The following is a 26,217-nucleotide window of genomic DNA, read 5'->3' as shown; positions in this document are numbered from 1 at the left end:
CCTCAAAACAGCACACCTGTATCCTTTGGATAGATACCTAGTAGTTCAACTGCTGGGTCATAGGGTAATTCTATTTTTAATTTTTTGAGGAACCTCCATACTGTTTTCCAGAGTGGCTGCACCAGTTTGCAATCCCACCAGCAGTGTGAGAGGGTTCCCGTTTCTCCACATCCTCGCCAGCATCTAGAGGCTCCTGATTTGTTCATTTTAGCCACTTTGACCAGCGTGAGGTGGTATATCAGTGTGGTTTTGATTTGTACTTCCCTGATGAGGAGTGATGCGGAGCATCTTTTCATGTGCCTGTTGGCCATCTGGATGTCTTCTTTCGGAAAGTGTCTATTCATGTCTTTTGCCCATTTCTTCACTGGATTATTTGTTTTTTGGGTGTTGAGTTTGATAAGGTCTTTATAGATTTTGAATACTAACCTTTTATCTGATAGGTCATTTGCAAGTATCTTCTCCCATTCTGTCGGTTGCCTTTTAGTTTTGCTGATTGTTTCCTTCATTGTGCAGAAGCTTTTTATCTTGATGAGGCCCCAGTAGTTCAGTTTTACTTTTGTTTCTCTTGCCTCCAGAGATGTGTTGAATAACTTGTTGTGGCCAGGGTCAAAGAGGTTTTTGCTTGCTTTCTCCTCTAGGATTTTGATGGCTTCCTGTCTTACGTTTAGGTCTTTTATCCATTTTGAGTTTATTTTTACGTATGGTGTAAGAAAGTGGTCCAGGTTCATTCTTCTGCATGTCACTGTCCAGTTTTCCCAGCACCACTTGCTGACGAGACTGTCTTTATTCCATTGGCTATTCTTTCCTGCTTTGTCAAACATTAGTTGGCCATACGTTTGTGGGTCCATTTCCGGGTTCTCTCTTCTGTTCCGTTGATCTGAGTGTCTGTTTTTTGTGCCAGTACCATACTGTCTTGATGATTATAGCTTTGTAATGCGTCTGGAAGTCCACGACTGTGATGTCTCCAGCTTTGGTTTTCTTTTTCAGGATTACTTTGGCTATTCGGGGTCTTTTCTGGTTCCATACATATTTTAGGATTGTTTGTCCTAGTTCTGTGAAGAATGCTGTTGTTATTTTGATAGGGCTTGCTTAACTGTGAAAAAATAATAAAAAAATTTTTTTTTTAACATTTATTCAATTTTGAAAGAGGAAGAGAGACAGAGCATGAGCAGGGGTGGGGCAGAGAGAGAGGGAGACGTAGGGTCCGAAGCAGGCTCCAGACTCTGAGCTGTCAGCACAGACCCCGATGTGGGGCTCGAACTCACGGGCCGAGAGATCATGACCTGAGCTGAAGTCAGACGCTTAACCGACTGAGCCACCAGGTGCCCCTGAAATTTTAAGTTATTTTGTTGTGTGGGCCAGAGTGACTTCGTTTCAAACATTAATCTTGGGAGCCTAAGAAGAGTGAATTTGTATAGCCTTTTACTTAAAATCACATCCATTCCAAGGGTGACCTTTCTGAGTTCCCAGGAGAATTCAGATTTTCAGCAAGAGTAGAAACTTGAATGAGTACCCAGAGCCAAACAGGCATCTAGTATATTTTAGTACACCACTAATACTCAATTTTTAGGACCAGATGAAGAGAGTTAGTGGAGGCTCTACTCAGTGTCTATAACGCTGTAGTACTGAGATGAAAAGTCTAAGTTCTTAAGCCTGTGCAGACATTTATTTTCTGTTAATTCCTTTATCATATATAATATATAATAATAATATACATTAACTGCTGAGTTGACGTTGCAAAAGATTTGGGTTTTTAAAAATTTATTTAGTTTTTGAGATAAACATAGATTCACAGGAGGTTACAAAATTTTTTTTAGGGGGGCCCTGTTGTACCCTTTACCCATTTTCTCCCAAAGATAGCATCTTGTATAACTATGGTACACCGGCAAAATGAGGGAATTGCCATTGGTAAACTGTGGCATCCACAGAGATTATTCAGAGTTCACCAGTTTTACATTTAAAAGTTCATTTTAATTATAATTTCTTCTAATCTAATTCATGATTATTAATATTTTGGTGTATAGTGTACAGCTTGTGAAAGAAACTGAAGGACAGAAGAGAATATATATTAAAAGAATTCGTATGATGATCGCTTCTCAGCCTTTTGGCTAAGATCAAGTAGATCTTAGTATAATAAAAGAATTAGTATAAAAGGATTTGTCCTGAAGACTCATTATATAATGTCAGTTTCAAAAGTTTCTTCTGTACATATTTTCGTTTCTAAGCACAAAATAAACGATTATTTAACATTTTCTGTGTTTTGTCCTGCCCCCAATCTCCGTGCTCTCTTGTTGAATGCGTGACCACGGTCAACATTTGTTCTATGAAGTCTTTGTGTTCTTTACCGTGTGTGGTTCTTATCGGCATGGACTCTTACACCGAGTTGGCGGACACGATGTGCACTGTGGTGGCTGTCGCCCATGCCGTTTGTGCGCCAGGAAGCAAGTTGAGATTCCAAGGAGCTCAGGTCCCCTCCACTGCTGAGCTTTCTGGCAACTTGCTATTTCTGCGGGCGGGGAGATGGTAGCCGTGGTGGTGGTGCACGTGCGGCGTGGCGAGGACACTTTGCGACATGCCCTCACGATTCGTTTTTCACGATGTGTTTTGTTTTTGTGCCTCTGCTATTACGCTGAATGAGACAGCTGCTAGCCGGGATGATAGCAGAGCCTGCTTTTCTCTCTGAGTATACTATCTTTGCTTTGGATTCCTCCAAGCAGCCTAAAACACAGACTGACAGTGTGGTGAGTCCTTCCACCGCTTTCTGCATCCCCCCTGTGGGGAAGCAAAGGAATTTGGTAATTCTAGAAGCACATCTCCTGCTGCTTGTCGCTCCCTGTCCCTCCAAGCATCTTCAGTGCCCTCTTGCTAACCCTGCTCTAAAAAATCAGAGTAAACTGCTGAATTCTGACGGCTGGTGTGTTTTCTGGCAGCTTTTTAACAGCAGCAAAATAACACTGTTTTCATTAATGTGGCGAAGGCTACCTTCAACTTGGCCTAAACTCTAAGTTTTCTCTCTGGGGAATGTTTGCTCATTAACTAAAAATGGTATGCATTGCTAGAAATCTCTGTTCTACTTTTGGCAGGAGGCCAAGAATATTTTGAGCTATGACTCACTGAGAAAAACAATGCATTGTTCATAAATCCGTAATTGAACAACATTGAGTAGGTGGGTGGATTCTACTGTAACAAATAATTGCATCTTATTTGGGGAGAGTACCAGTTTTCGATAAAACATCTGAAAGGAAGTAATTAATCTCATTATGTTTCAATTGACTGAATTCATATAATTTTGAATCCTGCATATAAGTTCACTTTGAGAAAGTGGACTGTTTTCATACGTATCTTAAATTCTTAAGTTAGGAAATTAAAACTTAGAGATCTTTGATTGCCCAGTAAGGAAAGCTTTTTGTGTTGCATTGGACACTAATTGGGATTGAGGTTTTCCTTTTTTTTTTTTTTTTTTTTTTTTTTTTTTTTTTGTGTTTATTTTTGAGAGAGAGAGAGAGCCAGCAAACCGGGGGGGGGGGGGGGTAGAGAGAGAGAGACAGAGAATCCCAAGCAGACTCCGCACTGTCAGCACAGAGCCCGATGCGGGGCTCCAACTCACGAACCATGAGATCATGACCTGAGCTGAAATCAAAGTCGGGTGCTTTACCGACTGAGCCACCCAGGTGCCCTAAGGGATTGAGGCTTTTTTTAAACGAGGAGAATGGGTTTAATTTATTAAGTAGCTGGTGATGAAACTAGAACATTTCTGTACTTAATCCATGCAGCCAGGAAGGACTTGGTGTGCGTATGGTCAGTAGCAATCCTAAATCACATTCTGAACTTGGTTTTAGAAAAGAAAGCAGCTGAGAGTTCTAGTGATGCCCTAGCTTGGATCTCAGGGCAAAGGGTCTCTCCTTGGTTCTGGCTACAAGTAATACCTCGCTATTTTCAAAACTGGTTTGAGAGGCAGACAGGAATCTAAGCTAACCTACCAATTTATTTTATTAAAAAAATTTGTTTTCTTTAAGTAGACTCCACGCGAGGCTCAAACCCATGATGCTGAGATCAAGACCTGAGCTGAGATCTAAGAGTCAGACACTTAACAGACACCCCACTAATTTACTTTGAAAACATAAAATGATATTACTTTATATTTTATGTAATAGTAACAGACTTAAAAAAAAGAAGATCCCCTCCTAGGCCTACTTCCATATACATAAAAGTAATTTAAGTACCTATTCTATTGTAAAAAATGCTGATGCCTTTGAAATGTATGTATTTTACATGTTTATAAAATAAAGTTGTAATTATTTAAAAATACCTCGAGTAGACTAAAAGTCTTCATTTATCTTATTTAAATGTTGTCCAGATAAAAACTTCTCTCCATGCAACAAAGGGAAATCACGGCATAACCTATAACAAAATACAAATGGAACACACATTTAGTGAGGGTCTACTTATGAGTTCACCAGCTATTGATTTTTCCTTCATTCAGATTTTTGAAAATGACCCCACATTCTAAAAATTACTGTATCCTTAGTGCTCAGCAGTCAAAAAAATAGTTGTTGAAAGAGAGAACAAAACATAATTGAAGACAAATCTGGCAGGGAACCTGTGTGTGCTTTTAAATTAAATGCACTTTAGATTAGAAGAATTTTTCTGTTATCTAAGAATTGCCTCCGGGAGAAAGTACTGGTGACAGCTGAGTATTGACATGCGTTGAGCTAGTTCTTTTGGCTTCTCTCTGGGAGGAGGACTTCAGAAGCCTTTTTATACTGAAGGAAGTAACTGCATAAGGATTTGACAAGCATATACTAAGCCTCTACCACCAGTCAGGCAAAAGCATATACTAAGCCTCTACCACCAGTCAGGCAAAAGCATATACTAAGCCTCTACCACTAGTCCTGGGCACCAAGATGGACACGCAGGGCTCCTGCCCTCCGAGCGTTTATAGTTTAGTCTAGAGACAAACACTTAGAATGCAAAGGAATCAAGCCTTCCTAGAAGAAAATAACAGGGATAGGAAATGTGTTAGCGCCCAGGCAAGCCATATGAAACTTCATAAAAGAAGCTGCATTTGAAAGTCGAAAAGTAAATGAGAGTTTGCTGGGCAAAAGTGAAGGTGTTACAAGTAGTGACAAATCTTTAATTTTGCTTCTACAGATTCCTAATTTAAATTTACGGGGTAACATGGCAATGCTTTCCTTAGCTGTGTCTATTTAAATATGTGATGTAATACACGTATTGAAACATATTTGCAGAGAGGGAAAGTTTTTAAACGTTAGGTAATGTTTGTCCGATAGTGTGATAGGTCAGTTATAGAATAGCTTTTTGTATGGACCACAATCATGTGTCAAGTAATTTCCTTAAAATAGAATATAGACTCTCTTGCCACTCTTCATCCTGACTTAAATGTTTTACGGAACCATTTCATTTCCTTTCTCTGCAATTTAACGATCTTAATTTTCAATATAGGGATTGAGAGACTTCTTGAACTCTATAAAGTAGGTTTTTTATTTTATAGTGTGTAATGTAGTATATTTTTAGGGCCAGAAAGCATTAATGGTCACGCTACACAAATATAGCCATATATACAGCTTGTAATTCTTTGAAATGGCAGAGAACAGGAAGATAAGAGTTACGTTCCCCCAACTTTTCTCCCTAATATAACCCTAAGGGAGATGTCTTGGACTGATAAAATTTGATAAGTCTTTTTATGTTAGAGGGAGAAGGTGTATCAGTTGTTCTTGGGGAAAATCCAAACGTATGACAAGAGTGGAAATAGTAGTAACGGTGGCAAAAGAATCCCACCCCACATGCCCAGTACCCAGTAGCATCAGTGAATGGCTCATGGCTCTCTTATTATCATACCCCCACACTTGTCTAACCACCCTCCCACACACGCACACCTCCCTTCCCCGTCCCCATCCCTGTTGGGTTACTTGAAGCGAATTTCAGAAACCTTATTCCATCTAAATGTTTTGGTATATATTTCTGAAAGATAATGACTAAAAATATATAACACAGTGCATTTATCACACCTAAAAATCAGTTGTTTCTTAGTATCAAATACCTAATGGGAGTACAGTGCAGAAAATTGAGAACACTTGCAAAGCTGAGTGCCATCTCCACTGATACTCAAGAATACTCAGGGGTCCCTGGGTGGCTCTGTTGGTTGGGCGTCTGACTCTTGATCTCGGCTCAGGTCATGGTCTCATGGCTCGAGGGATCGAGCCCTGCATCGGGGGGATTCTCTCTCTTCCTCTCTCTCTGCACCCACCCTCAAAAATAAACGTTAAAAAAAGAATATTCGTTATTTGACCTTTCCTTGGTCAGCTGTACAAATGTACAGGAAATGTCTTATTTAAAAATCTACCGAGTTACTGAAACATAGTGGCTAGGATTTGCTCTAACGCTTTGTTTAAAACTTAGAAGTTATTTTATCATGAGCCACTTTTAAGGCTCTAATTTTGGTCAGTGTATTACGAATGCAGTATAGAATTTTGAATCTCAGAGAATCTCCTTCGTTATCATGGAACCTATGCCAGGCTGATGTAATCAGGAGAATGTCGCTTAATTTGGAGCATTTGTCATGGCAACAGAACAAAACAAAAAGCTTTCGTATGTGGAAGAAGATATTTTTAATGACAAGTTTTTCTGAAAATTGCCATAACAATTTCATTTAGAGTGCTGGCTTCAGATGAATGAGGCATTTCCATCTCTTGTAACAAAGATGTTTTTCAGGTCTTAGCCCAAATAACTTTTGAGTATTATTTTATCGTAGGGGACACTTGACATTGCTTTTTCTGGATAGCTGTCTATTTGAATGAGGTTTGCTAATTGAATCCCCGTGTTAATTTTGTCATGGGGGAAAAAGCTAGGGACCTTATAATGGGGAGAGGTATGTGATTAGCTTAAAATGAAATTGTCAACGTACTAATCTTTGCTATTTAGTTACATATATTACAGCAAAATAAATTTTCTAAATACTCACACTCACCGTACTAGTTCTGCCTTGCATGAAAACATTCTAATAAATGAACTAATTGTGTTTGATAAATGTATGTAATGGGTCTTGGTGCTTGGCGTTTGTTCTTAACAGTTTTTTCTGTTCCTTTTCTTTATGATACTTCTTTGTTTTTCTTAGAATGCATCTATCCAAGCCACGAAATCTCCTGACAGTGTTAATGGAAGTGAACCAACCACTCCTCAGGTCTGTTACTACTGTTATTTTTAAAAAATAGCAAGTCATTTCAGAGTGTTGGTCAATCTATATTATTAGCATTTGACTTCCTATTGAAAGAGTGATGTCCAGACATTTGATATAATATGTATATGTATGGTAAATCCAGGTGTGTTGATGCTTTCTTGGAAACAGTTTTAAATAAAAATCGTGCATGTATATACAGCAGTCATGTAATACGACGTTGTTACTCATTTAAAAAATTAATGGCAGTAAAGAGAAAACTTTTTGACAAAAAGGAATATGACTTTATGCTTGTAAAATATTAGGGATAGTTTATATTGAAAGACATATTGAATTACATAATTTGGAAGGGGGGGATATGGACGGAATGGGATTTCTTTTAAAGTTTGCTCTAATGCAGAGTGTTTTACTACTAGAGCACTTGTGTTATCTTGATTTAAAAAAGTTACTTGGGGGGTGCAGCACAAGTGACATTCTTTTGATTCTTTCCGAAAACGAAAGAAAAAAAATTCATTAAAAGCGTCATTATGACAGCAATGTCTGACATGAACATTCGTTTACTTTGGCTCTAGTGATGATGTTATCGTTAACCTGGCTATTCTTAGCAGTCTCTAATGTAGGGCAGAAACATTTCTACTCTGTGAACCTGGAGCATATATGTAGACAATTTAGGAGCTAGATGATTTATGAACTAAATTGTGTAGACTAAACATTCTAAAGTATTGTCTAGCACAGATACAGATTATAGCTTCGCAAACTCCGTGAACAGATTCTATGAGCTGAGAACTTTGTTCCTTTTGGGGGGAGCTGGTCAGGTTCTGGGCATAGTCCAAGTCCCTGGGCTTCTGGCTCTGGCTTTGCTCAGCCTCCCTAGTTAAACTATTCCAATCCTCTCCAAATACATCATTATCTAGAAATGCCATGAAGTAGGGGTAAAATATTTGGAGGCACTGGTCTAAATGGTACTGGACAGATCCAGTGGTCTTTAATGAATATTATTTAAAACTATTATTTAGAATGCCTATTTTCCTCTCTTACAGAATAGTTCAAAAAGGCTAAATACTGTTGTAAATGCAAAAACTAGAATGAATGAGAACCAGCTTTCTAACACATTCAGGAGAAATTTAAGTTTTAATGAAGGTGAAGAATGAACATGGGTGATACTCAGGAAGTCAGCCCACCAAAGGCTTGGAACTTTCTTAAAAAAATACAAATATTTTTCTCAAAAATAATAAAGTAGTAGTTATTGAGTGTTTACTATGTGTCAGACATCGTTAAACATTTTATATATATGATCTCATTGAATTCTTAATCACAAGCAGATGCCCTTACTCAGAAGTCTTTATTTTTAAACACGTTTCTGATTAGTTGGTTGTTGGCTGTTGTTAGCAAATTGGGAATGATGCATATCCTCCAAGGGCGTGGAATGCTTCCTGTGATTGGGCATCTTGACAGCAGCAGGAGATCAGAGAGTTGACGCCAAGGGAGAAGAGACGGCATAAAGCAAGCCCGAGAGTTCATACAGCTGCCGGTGACCCCCCCACCCCCCCTTGTTACTGCGTTGAACATCCTACGTATCAGTTGGTTTTGGCACCCAGTATAATGATTTAATAAGTATTTGCTCCTTTTTTCTTTTCCACACAGTATATTGTGAAAAACTTCAAACATACAGAGAAATAGAACTTTCAAGTGAGCATCTGTATACCTACCACCTAGATTCTGTCATTGGTACTTTACTGTGTTTGCTTTATCACCAGTCTGTCTGTGTATACATTCTTCTGTCTGCCCCTCAATCCATTTTTACTTTTAAAAATTACTTACTTATTTTTTAATTTTTTAAACGTTTATTTATTTTTTGAGAGAGAGAGAGAGAAGCGCAGGCAGGGGAGGGGCAGAGGGAGAGGGAGACACAGAATCTGAAGCAGGCTCCAGGCTCTGAGCGATCAGCACAGAGCCCGACGCGGGGCTCGAACTCGTGAGCCATGAGATCATGACCTGAGCCAAAGTGGGACGCTCAACCGACTGAGCCACTCAGGCACCCCTCCAATTTTACTTTCTTAATGGCATTTCAGAGTAAGTTGTGGGTCATGTTATCCTTCCCTTTAATGTTTTAGCATGTATATCATTAACCAGAGTTCATTACTTGTATTTTTTTTAAGTATTAATACTTTAATTACTTTGAGGAGAGAGGAATGGAAATACCACATGTAAGAATTCTTAAAAATACAAGTTAAATCAAATTTTAAAGGACCTTACTATGAAACTGACTAGTTTCAGAGGTTTAATTAGTGGTATAATTACATATATAGCTACTAAGGACACACAGCCTAGAGGTTCTGTAGTAATGAATCATGATGAAAATTTACTTTACTAATTTTTTAGTTAATTTGGTTAAAAGGTAGTTATCTCCCTAGATTTTTTTTTTTTTAGATTGAAGTATAATTGACATATGATACCCCCTTAGTTTCAGGTATACATCATAGTGATTTGATATTTTTGTACATTAGGAAATGATCCCCATGATTAGTTTAGTTACCAGAATCTGTCGCCATGCAGAATTATTACAGTATTAATGACTGGGTTCCCTATGCTGTACATTACATCCCTCTGACTTCTTTCTTTTACAACTGGAAGTTTGTACTTATTAATTCTCTTCACCTATTTTTCCTTCCTCCCCAAACACCTCCCTCTTCATGTAACCAATAGTTTGTTTCCTGTATCTATGAAACTGTATTGTTTTGTTTATTTTTTTAAATTTTATATATCAGTGAAATCATATGGCATTTGACTTTCTTTGACTTATCTCACTTAGAATAGTACCCTCTAGGTCCATCCATGTCACAAATGGCAAGATTTCACTCTTTTTACATGGCTAAGTAATATTCTTTTTTAAAAAAATGTATCTGTTTTGAGAGTGACTGCACATGCTTGTGCACACCAGTGGGGAGGGACAGAGAGAGAGAGGAAGAGAGAGAATCCCAAGCGGGCTCTGTGCTGATGGCGCAGAGCCCAATGTGGGGCTCTCTCTCACGAATCTTGAGATCATGACCTGAGCGGAAATCAAGAGTCTGACGCTTCGCTGACTGAGCCACCCAGGTGCCCCAAGTAATATTTTTATATATGTGTTCCTATAATATTCTTATAATCTCTGTCTCTATGTCTGTGTCTGTGTCTGTTCTGTCTATATATCACATTTTCTTTATCCATTCAGCTGTTGAAGGACACTTGGGTTGCTTCCATATCTTGGCTTGTGTAGATAATGCAGTGAACGTGAGGATGCATACTTTTCCCGGAGTTTGTGTTTCCATTCTTTTTTGCACATCAGTCCCCAGAAGGAGAATTGCTGGATCGTATGGTAGCTCTATTTTTAATTTTTTGATGAACCTCCATACTGTTTTCCATTGTGGCCACACCAGTTTACATTCCCACCAGCAGTGTACAAGGGTTCCCTTTCCCTACATCCTCACCAACACTTGCTGTTTTTTGTCTTTTTGATAATAGCCGATCTGACCCCTGTGAGGTGCTATCTCACTGTGGTTTTGGTTTGCAATTCCTTGATGGTTAGTGATGTTCTTTTCCCAGGCCCGTTGGCCATCTGCTTGTCTCCTTTGGAAAAATGTCTATTCAAGTCCTGTGCCCATTAAAAATTTTTTTTTTATATTGTGTAAGTTCTTTATATATTTTGGATGTTAGTCCCTTATCAAATGTATGATTTGCAGATACCTTTTCCCATTCAGTAGGTTGCCGTTTCATTTTGTTGGTGGTTTCCTTCACTGTGCAAAAAGCCTTTTAGTTCGATGTAATCCCATTTGTTTATTTTAGCTTTTGTTATCCTTGCCTAATGAGACTGGTCCAAAAAAAGTACTGCTAAGACTGATATCAAAGAACTTACTGCCTTTTTCTTCTAGGAGTTGTGTTTTCTTTTTTGAGGTAAATTTTACATAAAGTGAAATGTACAGACCTCAAGTGTGCATCGACCCGAGTTTTAACAAATGTGTATGCTGAAGCCATATGTTAGTCCCATACAGAGATTACAGAACATTATCAAGACCCCAGAAAGTTCCTTTATGGTTCTTCTTCCTCCTAAAGGCAATCTCTTGACATTTTTTCCCACCATACCGCGGGGGACTAGTTTTGCTTGTTTTAGGACTTTATATAGTGGCCTCATGTATGTAGTACATAGTCTTTTGTAGAATGCTTCTTTCACTCACCGCAGTGTTTTTGGAATTTCATCCATGTTGTTGTGGATCATGTTATCAGTAGTTTGTCCCTTTTTATTGCTGTGTAGAATCCCTTTGAACAGTTTATTACCTGTTAATGGACCCCTGGGCCGTTTCCAGTTTTCAACTATTATGAATAGAACTACTACGAGCATTATTGTAGAAATCTTTTTGTGGATGTATGTTTTTCTTTCTTTTTCTTTTTGACTGTTATTGATTGTGTACTAATATGTTTTGATGATTTCTAGAATAACATATACTGTATATGTAAAATGATGTATTTGTTATATATCCTTTTGACCAAGCATGGGATGTTTAAATATCTCTTATTGGATCATCATTATCATATTGCCAGATTAAGGCCTAACTGAACAAATGTGTACTAAGTACCTACTTTATGGAAAGCATTGTGGCAAGGAGACAGAGATAGAGAATATGGATTCTTTTCTAAATGAGCATATTTAGGGGCGCCTGGGTGGCTCAGTCGGTTAAGCGTCCCGACTTCGGCTCAGGTCATGATCTCACGGTTCGTGGGTTTGAGCCCCACGTCGGGCTCTGTGCTGACAGCTCGGAGCCTGGAGCCTTCTTCTGATTCTGTGTCTCCGTCTCTCTCCGCCCCTCCCCTGCTCATGCTCTCTCTCTCTGTCTCTCAAAAATAAATAAATGTAGAAAAAAATTTTTTTTAAAAAATGAACATATTTAGAGGTGAGGGTATGTGTGTAGCAGATATAATGGCAGGAAAACTTACTTAGTGCTTACTGCATATAGCACACCATTTGAAATGTTTTCATTGATTTAATTCTCATAACAATCCTACTGGGCAGGACTGTTGTTATTTCCATTTTACACATGAGAAAATTAAAACATAGAGGTCTTAAAACTAGTGAGTGGTGAAACTGGGATTCAAATCAGGGAATTCGGTTCAGAGTCTGTGTTCTTAGTCACTGTGCTGTAAGTGACCGTAGTTATTTTGGGGCATAAACAACTCAGCTGGTTGTTACACCAGTATGTAACTAACTAACGGTGAGTCAGAATGCAGTCAGTGCTCCAGGAATGGTTCTGGTAAAAGCTTAGGCCTTAGAGAAAGGTTGTTTCTGATGAGTGAGATCTGAGGTTTCCTGGAAAAGCGGACATTTGAGCTGAGTTTTGAAGGATGTCTGGATTTTCACATGCAGGGAAATTACGGGCAGCGGTACAGAGGCACACATTGATGCATTTGTTAAGGGGGCGGGAAGTTGCCTGTTTTGACTCAGGTTTTTGGTACATGGAGGGGTGAGTTTATAGAGAAATGGGTCTTGGGAGATGGGAACCTTGAATGTAAACTCAGGATCTTGAACCTTATATTAAATGGGAATCCAGTTTAAGAATTGGAATGAAATGATCTAAATGATGTTTTAGGAAGACAATTCTGGCGACAGTGTGACAGGGCAGATTAGGGTAAGAGATTAAGAGGCAGGGGAACGGAAGACTGCTGCTGGTATCCAGCTTATAGAGGATAAGGTTCTGAATAAGAATAGTGTTGGGAGAATAAAAAGGAGGGATTGAAAACGGGGTCAAATGGGGGAGACAGAAAGGAATTAAAAGTAACTCTGATATGTTCGCTTATTTTGGCGTATACATTTCTCCTTCCCTACCCCCCCCATCAGTTTTTTCAAAAATGAATTCTAAATCCGTGAATGTCTTTGATATCAGAAACCTGACAACATTTGGCACCAGTGGGAGTGTATTTTTTCACATATCAGAAAGCTTGAGGATAAACAGTCTTTAAGGGCCCTTCTCCAGTTAGCTTCTTGTCCCCCCCATATCCTTTACCACTGCCTTTCACCCTCACAACTACAAGTTGCCCTCCAAGAGTTGCATCTTCATTCTAGACAGAAGGAAAGACTCAAGACAGGAGGCAAAGACAAAAGACATATTCCTTTTTATGAAGAAAATAATCTGTCTCCTAGAAGGTTCCAATGTATAGATTTCCATGTATCGTGCCTTATTGGCTGAACTCAGTCACCTGGCCCCCTCCTAGATGAAACAGGGTCTGGGAAAAGCTAATTAGAAAAACCCCTTTAATTGAAATATATCACAATATAATGTATACAGAAAAGTATGATATACACCTTATACAGCTTTCTGAGTGCTTACACATCAAGTACACCTTTGTAGCCAATGCTCCAAATCAAGACACAGAAATTACCAGTGTCGCTTCCATTCCCTGCTCTGACTCCCAAGGATAACTACTATCCTGACGTCTAGGTTAATTTTCTGTTTTTGAACTTTATGTAAGTGGAATAAAAATGAGTATTCTTTCGTCTGTCTTCTTTTGCTCAATGCTTTATGAGATTCATCTATATTGTTGTGGCTGTAAGTCATTCTCACTGCTGTCTAGTATTCCGTTGGTGAACAGACTGCAATTTATCCATTCGGTTATTGATAGGCATCAACAGTAGCTTCAGGTTTGGGACTATTTTTTTTTTTTTTACATTTATTTATTTCTGAGAGACAGAGACAGAACACAAGTTGGGGAGGGGCAGAGATAGAAGGAGACACAGAATCCGAAGCAGGCTCCAGGCTCCGAGCTGTCAGCACAGAGCCCAATGCGGGGCTCGAATCCACAAACCCTGAGATCATGACGTGAGCCGAAGTCGGATGCTTAACCGACTGAGTCACCCAGGTGCCCCTGGGGCTATTTTGAATAAGATTGCTGTAAACTTACTAGTTTATCTTTTGCTGAACATACATACACATTTCCGCTGAGTCCATACTTAGTAATGAAATTGCTGATTCAGGTTGTGTACTTGTATTTGGTTTTAGTAAATACCGACAAGTAGTTTTCCAAAGTGGACTATTCCATATCCTTACCAATACTTGGTATTTTCCATAGTTTTAGTTTTAGCCATTCTGGTGGATGGGTGGTGGTGTCTCATGTGGCTTTAATTTGTGCTTGGGAAGGTGAGTATTACTTACTCTGAACAAAACTGGGTCCTGGTAAAAAGAAAAACAGGAAGATTAGATATCAGGTGGTAGCCAGTATTTATTGTTTACCTTAAGCCAGTCTTACCTTGAAGTACTGTGCGTGTATTGACTTATTACCCTTCACGACTACCCTGTGCGATGAGTGCCTTTTACATATGAGGAAGCAGAAGCACCAAAGGTCAGGTAACTTGCCCAAGGTCATATTGCCAGTAATGGCAGAGCTAAGACTTGGGCCCAAGAGGTCTGGTTTCATAGCCTACGCTCTTAGCTACTGCATCATATGAAAGGGTCTGCCACAGAAGCTTGTGTACAACATTCTCATTTGTAAGTTTGTCTTTTATTTTAGTCTCCTTTCTCTAATGATTGTAATGATTATTAATGTATATTGAGTATTTGCTACATTGTAAGCACTTTGCATGTATTAACTCAGTGCTTGTGGCATCCATCTGAGGTGGGTAGTGTTATCATCATCGTCATATAATTATTTTTATCATCCCCATTTTAAAGAGGAAGAAAGAAGACTAGTGAAGTTAAGTAATTTGGTCAAGGTCATGTCGAACATACTGGGGGAACCAGGATTTGAACTTAGGCACCCTAATTCGATAGTCCACAGGCCGAATCACTACACTCAAACGTGTCACTTCCAAATGTACGGGGGTGGCTGTTACCAGGTTTATCAGCTTCTGCGAAGACGTGTCTTTGACATTGTTCTTTAGCTTCTGGCTGACCCTAAGACAACACTGTTTGTAGTGTAATTCGAACTTGCTTCACTTGTTTGTCCCAGGGCAACTCACCGTCTGTGTGAAGTGAAAAGCACTTTTTGCATAGGTCAGAAGTGGCTGGTCGTGGAGTATCAGTAAAGCAGTTCTTAAAAGGTTTTGAGCATGAGGGTCCCTCCTCTCCCTTAAGACTTTCTCCATCCCTCCACCCCCCATAAAGGTAAACTTGCACATTATGATAGAAGGGTGTTTGTGTAAATACATATACTGCACATGGAAAAGTACCTGTAATTGCTTTAAATCAAAATGAGTTCACAGTATGTGTATTATTTTCTAACTTGGTGTTTTTCCATTTAATAGTATGTCTTGAACCTCTTTTCATGTATTGTAATGTACATGACGTATCCTCTAGTGGGTGTACATTTGGGTTTCCGGTTTTTACTATTATAAATCACCTGTGAGAAATCTCTGTGCATGTGAAGGGGGGGGCATGTTATCTCCCCTCACTCCCACCTTGCCCAATACTGATACTAAGTCTCTAGCATCCATGAGTCAAGTTTTCCTGGTTCGCTTTTTTAAATTGTATACTAAAGAGAATATTTTTATTTTCCTGTAATTTTTGCCCACACATGGCCTCTGTCTTTCGTGGGCATTCATTCCTGGCACTGCTGAGATCTAGCAGGTGACCCTGTGGCACACTAATGAGAATGAGTTCCTAGGAAACACCTGTTAAATACTGCTGTCCCCTGAACAAAACAATGCAGTTTGGAGCATTTTGTTGAATTATGTTATGTTATTTTTCGTTGTTACTATTCAATTTTTTTTTTTTTCAACGTTTTTTAATTTATTTTTGGGACATTTATTTTTGGGACAGAGAGAGACAGAGCACGAACGGGGGAGGGGCAGAGAGAGAGGGAGACACAGAATCGGAAACAGGCTCCAGGCTCCGAGCCATCAGCCCAGAGCCTGACGCGGGGCTCGAACTCACGGACCGCGAGATCGTGACCTGGCTGAAGTCGGACGCTTAACCGCTTAACCGACTGCGCCACCCAGGCGCCCCGTCGTTGTTACTATTCAAATTAACACATCATTCAAATTAAGAGAACAGCTCTTGCTTATTACTGTTTCTGACATCAGACTTACTGATTTGTGCGGAGGGATTCTAGCTCAGATTTTTGAGTCGTCCTCCGTGACTTTTTAATGCTCATTTTTATTCTCAGTAGACAGAACGGTAATTACACCGAGCTGGATGTCACTAGTCAACCCTGCCTGGCATTCTCTTAGTGAACAGAGTGGGCTCACTAAGCATTCCCCTCCCCCTTCCCCCCTTCCCTTCTTGTGTTAAAGAGGGCAATCAGGAATCAGCACCTCATGGAGACTCAGGGTAAAGCCCACTTGATTCTAGCCACACACTTCACAACATATATACCCCCATTTTAGGCACTGGGTGTGTATACTGGTGATACAGACATCACTGCTTCCGAGGATCTTCTAGTTGAGTGGACAGATGTTCACGGCACACCGGTGAGGTCGGCTGGGAAGCATGGCATCCTCCTTTATTACAGATGTGCAAACTGAAGGGAAGTGACTTAGTGAAGGTCGTTCCACTGCTTGGTGACGGACCTGGGACCTGTATCCCAGCCCTCTGACTCCATGTCCAGTGCTTTTTCAGAAACAGCCGGGTGTCTCTTGTTTTCCAGAAAACAGTGTGTTATGCAAAATGTCAGGAATGTAAATTGCATTTGTTAGAGCTTTTAATAGATTACTGGTGTTGGTGGTGATAGGGAATACTAGAAGTCTAAATGTGCATTTTAACCACATATTTTGTCGGGTTTTGGTTGCAGTCAGGTGACACGCAGTCTTTTGCACAGAAGCTCCAGCTCCGGGTACCTTCAGTGGAGTCTTTGTTTCGAAGTCCACTAAAGGAGTCTCTGTTCAGATCTTCTTCTAAAGAGTCTTTGGTACGAACGTCTTCCAGAGAGTCCCTGAATCGATTTGACCTGGACTTTTCTGCGGCCACCTTTGATCCATCCTCTGATATGGAGAGTGAACCAGAAGACTCACTCCCTAATTTAGACAGTCTCAACAAAGAACAGTTGATTCAATGCTTGCGAAAAATGGAACGAAGGTTGAATAGCTACAAAGGAAAATGTTCCGAGGTAGGAGCACGATTTTTTTTTTTTTTTTTGCCAATACGAAAAATTTCCCTCTTGTTCTCTGTCTAGTTCATACTACTGTATGGCTTTTACTCTTGTGGTTGGCTAAACCATTGATTCCCCATATCCGCTGATTATTATGGCTAGTCTCTGGCATTATCTAAAGATTTTCAGGTGTACAGAACCCCTTTGGCAAGACTGTTAGTCAAATTTTGGAGAAGATCATTTCTGTAGCCTTCCGGTTTGCACCTTCCGTGCCCCTCTTCTCCCCCAGCCCCTCTCCCCAACATTGCTTGCACACACACACACCCCCCCCCCCCCCCGCCGTGCAGAGCGCATCATCTTTCCTCCTCACATCCCCTTTTTTTGTTCATCTTCTAACTGCTGTGCTTCCGAAGTGACCTCTTCTGCCGACCAGACTTCCATCGCTGCTTACCCTAATTATGTTTTAGGTGGTCCGATTTTCTGACACATTTGGTTCACTCTCATTATACCTGCATCTAAACTTCACCTCAGATGAATCTTTAATTGCTAAATCCCTTGAGGATGGCACTGTCTGTGTGGTCTAAGAGAGGAAGGCAGCAGTCCCATTCCATCTTTTTTCCGCTCTTCCTTTTGGGCTGGGTTGCATTAGTTTCCCTCCCTGTCCTGTGCAGTGAAAACTCTTCTTCCTTAGGAAAGCCTTTCTGGGGCGAGTTGCCCGTGGAATTTTTTTCCTTAGTGCATAATGTTTTATTGCCTTACCAGTTAACTCAGCATTATAGTTAACTTTAATTGATGAATAATAAGGTTCAAGGTCCGTATATAACGTTAGCCATAACTGCCATTTTCGATTATGGCTGTAGTATGTTTAGTTTTACCCCTGCAGCCAAACATAAAAACAGAAACCCCTAGACGAAATATGTAAAATATCTTTTTAAAACTACAAAGTGCTGACAAAATAGGAAGGAATTATTAGGCTAAACTCTCTCAGCTCGCTGGAAGCTAGACATGTAAATAGCATTAAAGCCATCTCTCTCATGAGGTACTCGTGGAATCAGGCAGCTTTTTCCCGTAAATTTATTGTTATTCATTTCTGTCCGAGTCAGTAATCGTCCTGGATTATTTGTTGTTTAGACTTATGTTATTTTTACTAACTTGCCTGTTGCTTCTAAGTTTGAAGCTGGGGCAGCAGTGTAAGTAGTATGAAAGTATGCAAGACACTATGCATTTTAAGTTTGCGGTGCCATTGAATTTTGCACCTTCTCTGTGAAGTAGATATTAATGAGCTTCATTTAGTAGAATGGGGTTGAGAGGCTCGTGGAGACTTAATCACAGAGATTAAGAAAATGTGCTTAAAGTCACACAGGTAGCAGCTGACAGACCTCAGGTCTTTCTGGTTGTTTCCACCCTTCTGTGCCACCTCAAGTAGAGTCATGCAGCTTCTTAGGGATGAAAAGAGCACATAGTCTTCATGTCTGTCTTTCCTTGCCATTGTAGGTGACCAGGATAAGATCGTGCTGTAAGTGACATCTCATTGTTGGCTTACTCTTCCCACCTGTCCTACTCCCCGCTTGTTGAGCACCGTTTTCCTATCCGGGAATAAGAATAGCTATTTTAAGGTAGTAAGAGGAGGATGATTGTGGTCTCAGGCAGATTTTTTTTTTTTTAATTCTTTATTGCATGGACTCCCCTTCCATGACTGCCTGCCCCGTTAACTCAAGGCATCAGTAGATGCGTTGAGGGGCACACAGCAACCTTCCAAGGAGAATGGCAGGGTGCGGAGTAGGGGAGTGCTTCCTCTTCAAGCTGCAGCCTGTCTCTTCAGAGCCCTGTTGTACTTCTGAAGTAGGGTCCAAATAATCCATTGGAGCCATGTACTTATTTTTCAGATGAATAGGGCTATGGAATCTCTAGGTTTAAGAGATTTGTTAGTGTATAATTTCATCAGGTTGTGTAGAATGTTTAAATATCCTATTTAATTAGGTTAAATGGTTAAACATCTCTTCAGAACCTACATTACCAGTTTTCATCTATTGGTTACGAGTCCCTTTCTTCAGATTTTTACCCAGCCCTCATCACAGTTCCTATAATCAGAGTCTTTTAGAGATGAATTACATGGTCTATAATAGCCCAAAGCAACAAAACCGCCCGGTGAGCTTGCTAAATAAACACATATCCCTCCCCTCACCCCCAACTCCAGCCTCATTCCGTTAGTTTGGCGTGGGACCCAAGACTTTCTCCTCCTAAGCCAGCTCCCAGGGGATGCTGTCGCTGATGGTACTGGTTTGTGGCCGCAGTTTGAGCAGCCTCGTGCCTTTAGGCAAGTTGGCTCTGGTCATAATTGGGTACTGAGATTTAAAGATGTATGTGCCTGAGGTGGAATCGAGTCCAGACTTAACATCTTTATACAGTCAAGTTATATTTTATTTTTTAGAAATACATTTCATTTGTTAATTTTGACTGTACGCTATATGCATCTAATGAGGTTGAATTATCTATAAAAGGATTCTCCTGATTTGTGTATTTGTGACTTTCATAAAGAGATGCGTTAGCAGTATTTAAAATAACTCATTTATTAAAAAATAAAAAAATAAAAAAAATAAAATAAAATAACTCATTTATTTAGGAATGACTGATATTATTGGTGACTTTTTCTTTATTTTAGTTTGTCATAGCTTATCAGACTCTTCAGAGAGAGAAGAAGAAGCTCCAAGTAAGTGATATCTTGGCTGTGATATTGATTCATACATTATTTAAAAATTAGAGTCTTACAGTAAGATAGTTCTGACCCTCACTTTTAATAATTCTCCATGTGACCCAAGTATTTTTTTTTAAGTTTATTTATTTATTTTGAAAGAGAAGGAGAGCACAAGAGGGGCAGAGGGAGGGAGAGAGAATCACTCTCCAGGGTTCGAACTCACTAACTGACCTGAGATCATGACCTGAGCTGAAACCAAGAGTCACGCTTAACCAGCTGAGCCACCCAGGCACCCCGTTGTTTTAATAAAGGGAGTGAATGAGAAATTCCAGAGATTTTTACCTCTGGTCGGGATGGGCTTTTTTGAATTGTGGATCCCCTGCGGCGTGTAAGAGGTTCGGATTTAAGGCGTGTTTGCCTCTTTCAAACATGCTTTCTGGTGTCTCAATTTGCAAGTCACGTCTTGGTTTTTAGTGGTAGAGACATACAGCCTTCTAAGCTTTCCCTTCTATTTTTGAAATATCTGCAGACGTCTCTGTTCCTTATCATTATATCAAGGTCCAAACACAAGCATCTTCTCTGTTTTTTCCTGAGGCTGCTGCTTGTAAAGCTCTTGGTTAAGTATGTGGAGAGAGGAAGCTCTTCTGGGTGGCGCACCTCAGCCCCACTGTGTCACCCTGTTCTGTGGCTAGACATTTCCCACCAGGTATCCCAGGTGATAATTCACAGGTCAGAGCTAAGGGGAAGTATCCATTCCACTTCAAACGGTACCATCAGTTTGCTGTGATAAGATGTATACATATTTATCAGTTGGAATCATGCTGTATTAATTTCTGTTTCTGTCCTGTCTTGAGAAAGATGGAGAATATAGGCTTATTTTTGTTAGGGGATAGCATTTTTTATCTCTGCTGTATCACGATAAACATTTTAATGTCTTTTAATGGTAAAATATAACAGATATAGAAAGTCATGCACCAAAAATATAGTCTTATTTTTTACAGTAAAAGTTATTTTATTAACAGTTTAGCATTTTGTCCCATCTAAAGACACTAATTAATTTCCCCATGTGCATTATTGTAAAATATTTAATCTGCTATAAATAATAATCTTCATTAAGTACAATATTAAATTTTCTGGCTTTGATCTGGAGTATAATCAGTTCAGAATGATCATACCAATTATTTATTGCTGATTCAGTGTTCTCATTGTCCATAACAAATGTGGAAATCAGGATATTACAAATAGAGTTTTTAGTTTGTTAATGTTTTCTTGAACATGGGGGTCTTTTGACATGAGGGGTAGCTCTGTTTTAATGCATTGTATTATTAATATTTCATAAATTCATATTCAAAAGTTCATCTTATTCCTACAGTCTGTGGGTACCTTGCTTGTGTATCTATGAATTGTCTATGGATTTTTATTTCTAGATGTATGTAATTCTACCACTAAGTGGCGGTAGAGAACTGTGGTTGCATAGTCCCAGTGTAAAGGATGTTAAAGATAAAGTTCAATGATTTGTGCTCTTTTTCTACTTGCTTTTCATTAGTATTTCATGCAGTTGTTTGAACCAACTTTTTTTTTTTTTTCTTTTTAAATTGAAGGGTATATTAAGTCAGAGTCAGGATAAAGCACTTCGGAGAATTGGAGAGTTAAGAGAGGTAAGTTGTGATTAGTACTTTGAGAATAGTAATTAAATCTCTTAAGTTTATCAGAACTCTTGTACTTGTTGGGAGAGTTTCATATACACTTCGGTAGTTAGAGTAAAAACTAAACAGCCCAGCTTATAAGATCAGCGATCAGTTTTTACAGTTTTTATTTGTGTCGTTTTCCTAAGGTATGTACTGTTGGTGGAATTAATGACATAAGAGGATCTTACTTAGGGGCACCTAGGTGGCTCAGTTGGTTAAGCATCCGACTCTTGGTTTGGGCTTAGGTCGGGATCTCACAGTTCATGGGTTGGAGCCCCGCTCTAACGAGTCCGGCTCCGTGCTGACGACGTGAGGAGCCTGCCTGGGATTTTCCCCCTCCCTCTCTGTCTGTGTCTCCCCTGTGCATGTGCACACAGACACACACACCCTCTCTCTCAAAATGAATAAATAAACTTAAGAGAAAAAGAATATCATGTTTAGCAGTAGAATATCATTTGCCAGCTTGAACAGTCAGTGGCAACTTCCAAGGCTAACCTGTCTCCTCTGTTAGGTATTTCAGGCTTGTTTTTTGTTTTTCCTAACCAATAATCTTGGTAAAATTAGATAAAAATTATGTTCATTATAATTTTGGGGGATAACTTTTACAATGAAGTATTAGAATTGAGGCAGATATTTATCATTTGGAATCATACTTTGCTCATTTCTGCTCCTGTCCTGTCTTGAGAAGAACAGATATTATTGACTTGTATTGGTTAGAGGATAGGATTCTATATCGCTCCTGTATCGCTTATGGTAAAATTTTAAAAATATTTTGATTGTGAAAATATTTTAATTGTAAAGTATAACAAATATAGAAAATCATGCACAAAAATATATGGCTTATCTGTGTATGGTGAACACATCATAACCACCACCACAGTCAAGAAATAGAATGTTCCTTGTCATCCCAAGAGCCCCTGTGTGTTTCCCAAGCAAGTCATAGTCCCGTCCCTTTCTCCAAAAATAACTACTGACTTGTGTTGTACTTCCTTGTGTCTCTTTAAGCATTTTTTTTTTAAAGTTTCTTTATTTTGAGAGAGAGAGAGAGAGAGAGAGAGAGAGAGAATTCCAAGCAGGCTCCACACTGGCAGCATGGAGTCTGAGACAGGGCTCGAACCCATGAACCGTGAGATCATGACCTGAGCCCAAATGAAGAGTCCAACGCTTAACTGATTGAGCCACCCAGGTACCCCTAAGGTTTTATCACCTAAGTGTGCACCTCTAGACATAATAGTCTTGCCTGTGTAAAAATTGTTTTGGTAGATCTTGAAAAGTCTCCTTGAATCTACACATCCCCCTGGATCCCTTTCTTTTCCTTACAGTTCATGTGTGGAAGAACCTGATGATAAAAGACCCAAAATCACTTATTGGCCTTATTCCAGCATTATAAACACAACAGTCTTAGAATAACAATTCTAATACTACCACCATCAATTATGATTCATGAAATTAGTTAAATAAATTTTTATATACTATTCCAGTTTTTCCACCATTTAAAGATCTTTTTCCATATGTATACTGTTAGGTCATAAGCCATTACATATGTATTCTTTTCCTTTTAATCCTTGTGAAAATGAAAACCCTGTTAGGAAATGCTTGTCAGAGACACAGATTGACAAGTTTTAGTTATTTTTAGTATCTGCCTACCTGTGTTAGTTTTTCGTTGCTGCTGCAACAAATACCACAACCTTAGTGGCTTAAGACAACACAAATCTCAGAAATTTGACACAAGTCTTACGCAGCTGAAATCAAGGTGTCGGTTGGACTGTTCCTTAATGAAGGTTCTAGGGGACAATCTGTTTCTTTGCCATTTCCAGCTGTTGAGGCTGCCACGTCCTCTGGTCCTTGGACGTGGCAAAGCCTTTTTCCTTCATCTTCAAAGCTGTCAATGTTGCATCTCTGCCCATTCGACCATAATCACTTCTCCCCTTCTCTTTGAACTCAATTGGGAAAGGTTCTGATTTTAAGAACCCATGAGATTAGATTGGGCCCACCCAGATAATCCAGGATAATCTCCTATTTCGGGGCTCTTGACTTATTCACATCTGCACCTTCTCCTGATATATTCCAGGTTCAGGAATTAGGACTTGGGATCTGTGGGGCCGTATTCTGCCTACCACATTGTCTTTAGTCAAGACTGTAATCAATGGAATGGCCAGGGGACAGCTGGGCCAAGGGAAGAGAGGAGGAACAAGGGGTCTAGAGGCCATAGAATAAATAGTTGTTTGGTACAGATCTACACTATTTTTTTAGTAGCTAAGGTCTATTTCTGAACTATAACTCTGGTTCCAGTTACATGAAGAGAGATTTATTCTGTAATTTATGTGTAGATACTAAATGGATAAGTGAGGGTCTGGATATTTTAAATTTTGTTCACAAAGAACAGAAAATTTCCTTCAGCTAAATAGTATAATCCATAAAATCATGATTAGTATTTAATTAAACATTCAAAGTGCTGTAAGTCATAAAGTATTTCGTTTCTTTGGAATTAAAGTCTGAAGGGAAGTTACACACAGGTTCATTAGTACTTTATTGATTTAGACCAGGAAAAAGAGTATAATTTTCTTTATTTTGTTATATGAAGATATTCAGGAAGGATGTCGGGTTTGAGGCTAGCATTGAGAACTACCATGACTTCCAGTGCTTTGACGAAACCTCAGATGCAAGGCCTTCTGGCTAAGCGTCTGCGGTTTCTTATTGTTGGCATATTCACTGTATCCCTGGGGGGTTGCAGCTTTCTGTAAGTTTGCTGTGGCTGAACCAAGAAAGAAGGCATATGCAGATTTCTATGGAAATTAAGATTCTATGAAAGATTTTGAAGAGATGAGGAAAGCTGGTATCTTTCAGGGGCTAAAAGGATTTTGGAATGTAAAGAATTTCTTTGGGTTGAGTCCCATGGAATTTTGTCACTGATCTGTGTTCCTCAATTATGGAACATGAATACTCGGTTATGGCATAGTTTCTTTTGATAAACAAGCAGCTAACAAATAACTGTAATAAAAAAAGATATTCAGAAAACATTGCTTGCTTAGTATTTTATTTCTTCCTCATGCATATACACGTGAGTAGAATCCATGAACATCTCTCCTCTAATATTTTTTGGATGGATGACAAAACAAAACAGCAGTCCTATATATACATATACATATATGTATGTATATTTTATTCTTATGCTGATTTTTAGCATATTAGGCATTTGTTAATGAATCAGATAAGTAGAAGGGTAAGCAAAACCATTTCCAACAGATAGCATGTAATTTTCTTTGCCTGATCTTGAATCTTATAACATCCACAGATATTAAATAGGAATATCATATTATGAGAAAGTTAATAGAACTATGAATATTATGAGCTCATCCAAGTAGATAGGGTTCTGATTCCCTTTTAAGGCCAGATAAATGGGGAGTAAATGAAGACACTATCCTAGATATTTCCTCCTTTCTCTGTCCTTCTGTCCGTGCATGGCATGTACTTTTTCTAGGCCCACCTAGATGCAGTTCATTATAAGCAATTGCTGTTCTCAAAGCTAACTTTAGGGAGGAGGGTTCATTTTTTGCAGCTTGAAATCACATCTGAACATAATGGGTAGCATAGGGCAAAGATAAAAAATAGTGAAATAGTTAATGTATTTGATACATTCTACTCATCAGGATTTCTCTCTAAGGGTATAATCAGAAAGACCTTTCAAATCATATGCATAAAAATGTTAATTTCAAGATTTGCCAAAATTTGTAAACGGTCTGAATGGCCAAAAATGGGAACATTATTGAATTAGTTTGTTATATTTAGTAATATTATAGAGCCATTTATTATTATTTGGCTAAAAAGTTCAAATAGTATTAAATATACCCTGAAGGTTTAATCAAAAATAAATTAAAATAAATTTTTTTAATGTTTACTTACTTTTGAGAGAGTGAGAGAGACAGAGCATGAGTGGGGGAGGGGCAGAGAGAGAGAGGGAGACACAGAATCCGAAGCAGGCTCCAGGCTCTGAGCTGTCAGCACAGAGCCCGACGCGGGGCTCAAACTCACAAACCGTGAGATCATGACCTGAGCTGAAGTCGGACGCTTAACTGACCGAGCCACTCAGGCACCCCAAAAGAAATTTTTTTAATGTTTTATTTAATTTTTGAGAGAGCGAGAGAGACAGAGCATGAATGGGGAAGGGGCAGAGAGAGAGATGGAGACTGAGCTGGCAGGACACAGCCTGATGTGGGGCTCGAATTCACCAGCCATGAGATCATGACCTGAGCCGAAGTCAGATACTTAACCAACTGAGCCACCCAGGTGCTCTAGAAGAAATTTTTAAAGTAAGAAATGACCCCAGATACTAGGGTCCAGTTCTAGAGGTAGTGAGATCCCTATCAAGGAAATATTGGACAATTGGCTAGCCAGCCTGTGGGCCGTCGTCAGGATATAAGTAGACAGTTCTTAAGTTCCTTTTTAACTGTAGTCTGTATTGTTTATGGAGTACTTAGTAGGATAGGGTAAAGTGACAAGTGGAGGGAGTGGAGTGTATGATTAAAAGATGCTGCTGTTGTATCCAGGGATTTCTTGTCTACACAGAGAAGTTAAAACATTAAAAACCTGAA

General features: G+C 39.2%; 1 protein-coding gene across 6 annotated transcripts in view; it reads left to right on the top strand.

Moving 5' to 3' along the window:
• Positions 1-26,217, top strand: part of GOLGA4 (golgin A4) — a 124,616-nt gene that overhangs the window by 23,692 nt on the left and 74,707 nt on the right. For 3 of the 6 annotated variants that reach the window (XM_042903767.1, XM_042903766.1, XM_042903765.1), the window contains exons 3-7: positions 2,643-2,741; positions 7,136-7,201; positions 16,946-17,260; positions 19,905-19,952; positions 21,539-21,595. In XM_042903767.1, coding sequence (XP_042759701.1) covers positions 2,643-2,741; positions 7,136-7,201; positions 16,946-17,260; positions 19,905-19,952; positions 21,539-21,595 — 585 coding nt within the window. Of the gene's footprint in view, positions 1-2,642; positions 2,742-7,135; positions 7,202-16,945; positions 17,261-19,904; positions 19,953-20,582; positions 20,667-21,538; positions 21,596-26,217 lie in introns of those variants that run through there. The other 3 variants (XM_042903770.1, XM_042903768.1, XM_042903769.1) reach the window with 2 other exon arrangements.

This window comes from Panthera leo, chromosome C2, assembly GCF_018350215.1.
Source record: "Panthera leo isolate Ple1 chromosome C2, P.leo_Ple1_pat1.1, whole genome shotgun sequence".
Classification (NCBI taxonomy): Eukaryota; Metazoa; Chordata; class Mammalia; order Carnivora; family Felidae; genus Panthera; species Panthera leo.
This window is presented reverse-complemented; position numbering and strand designations above follow the sequence as displayed.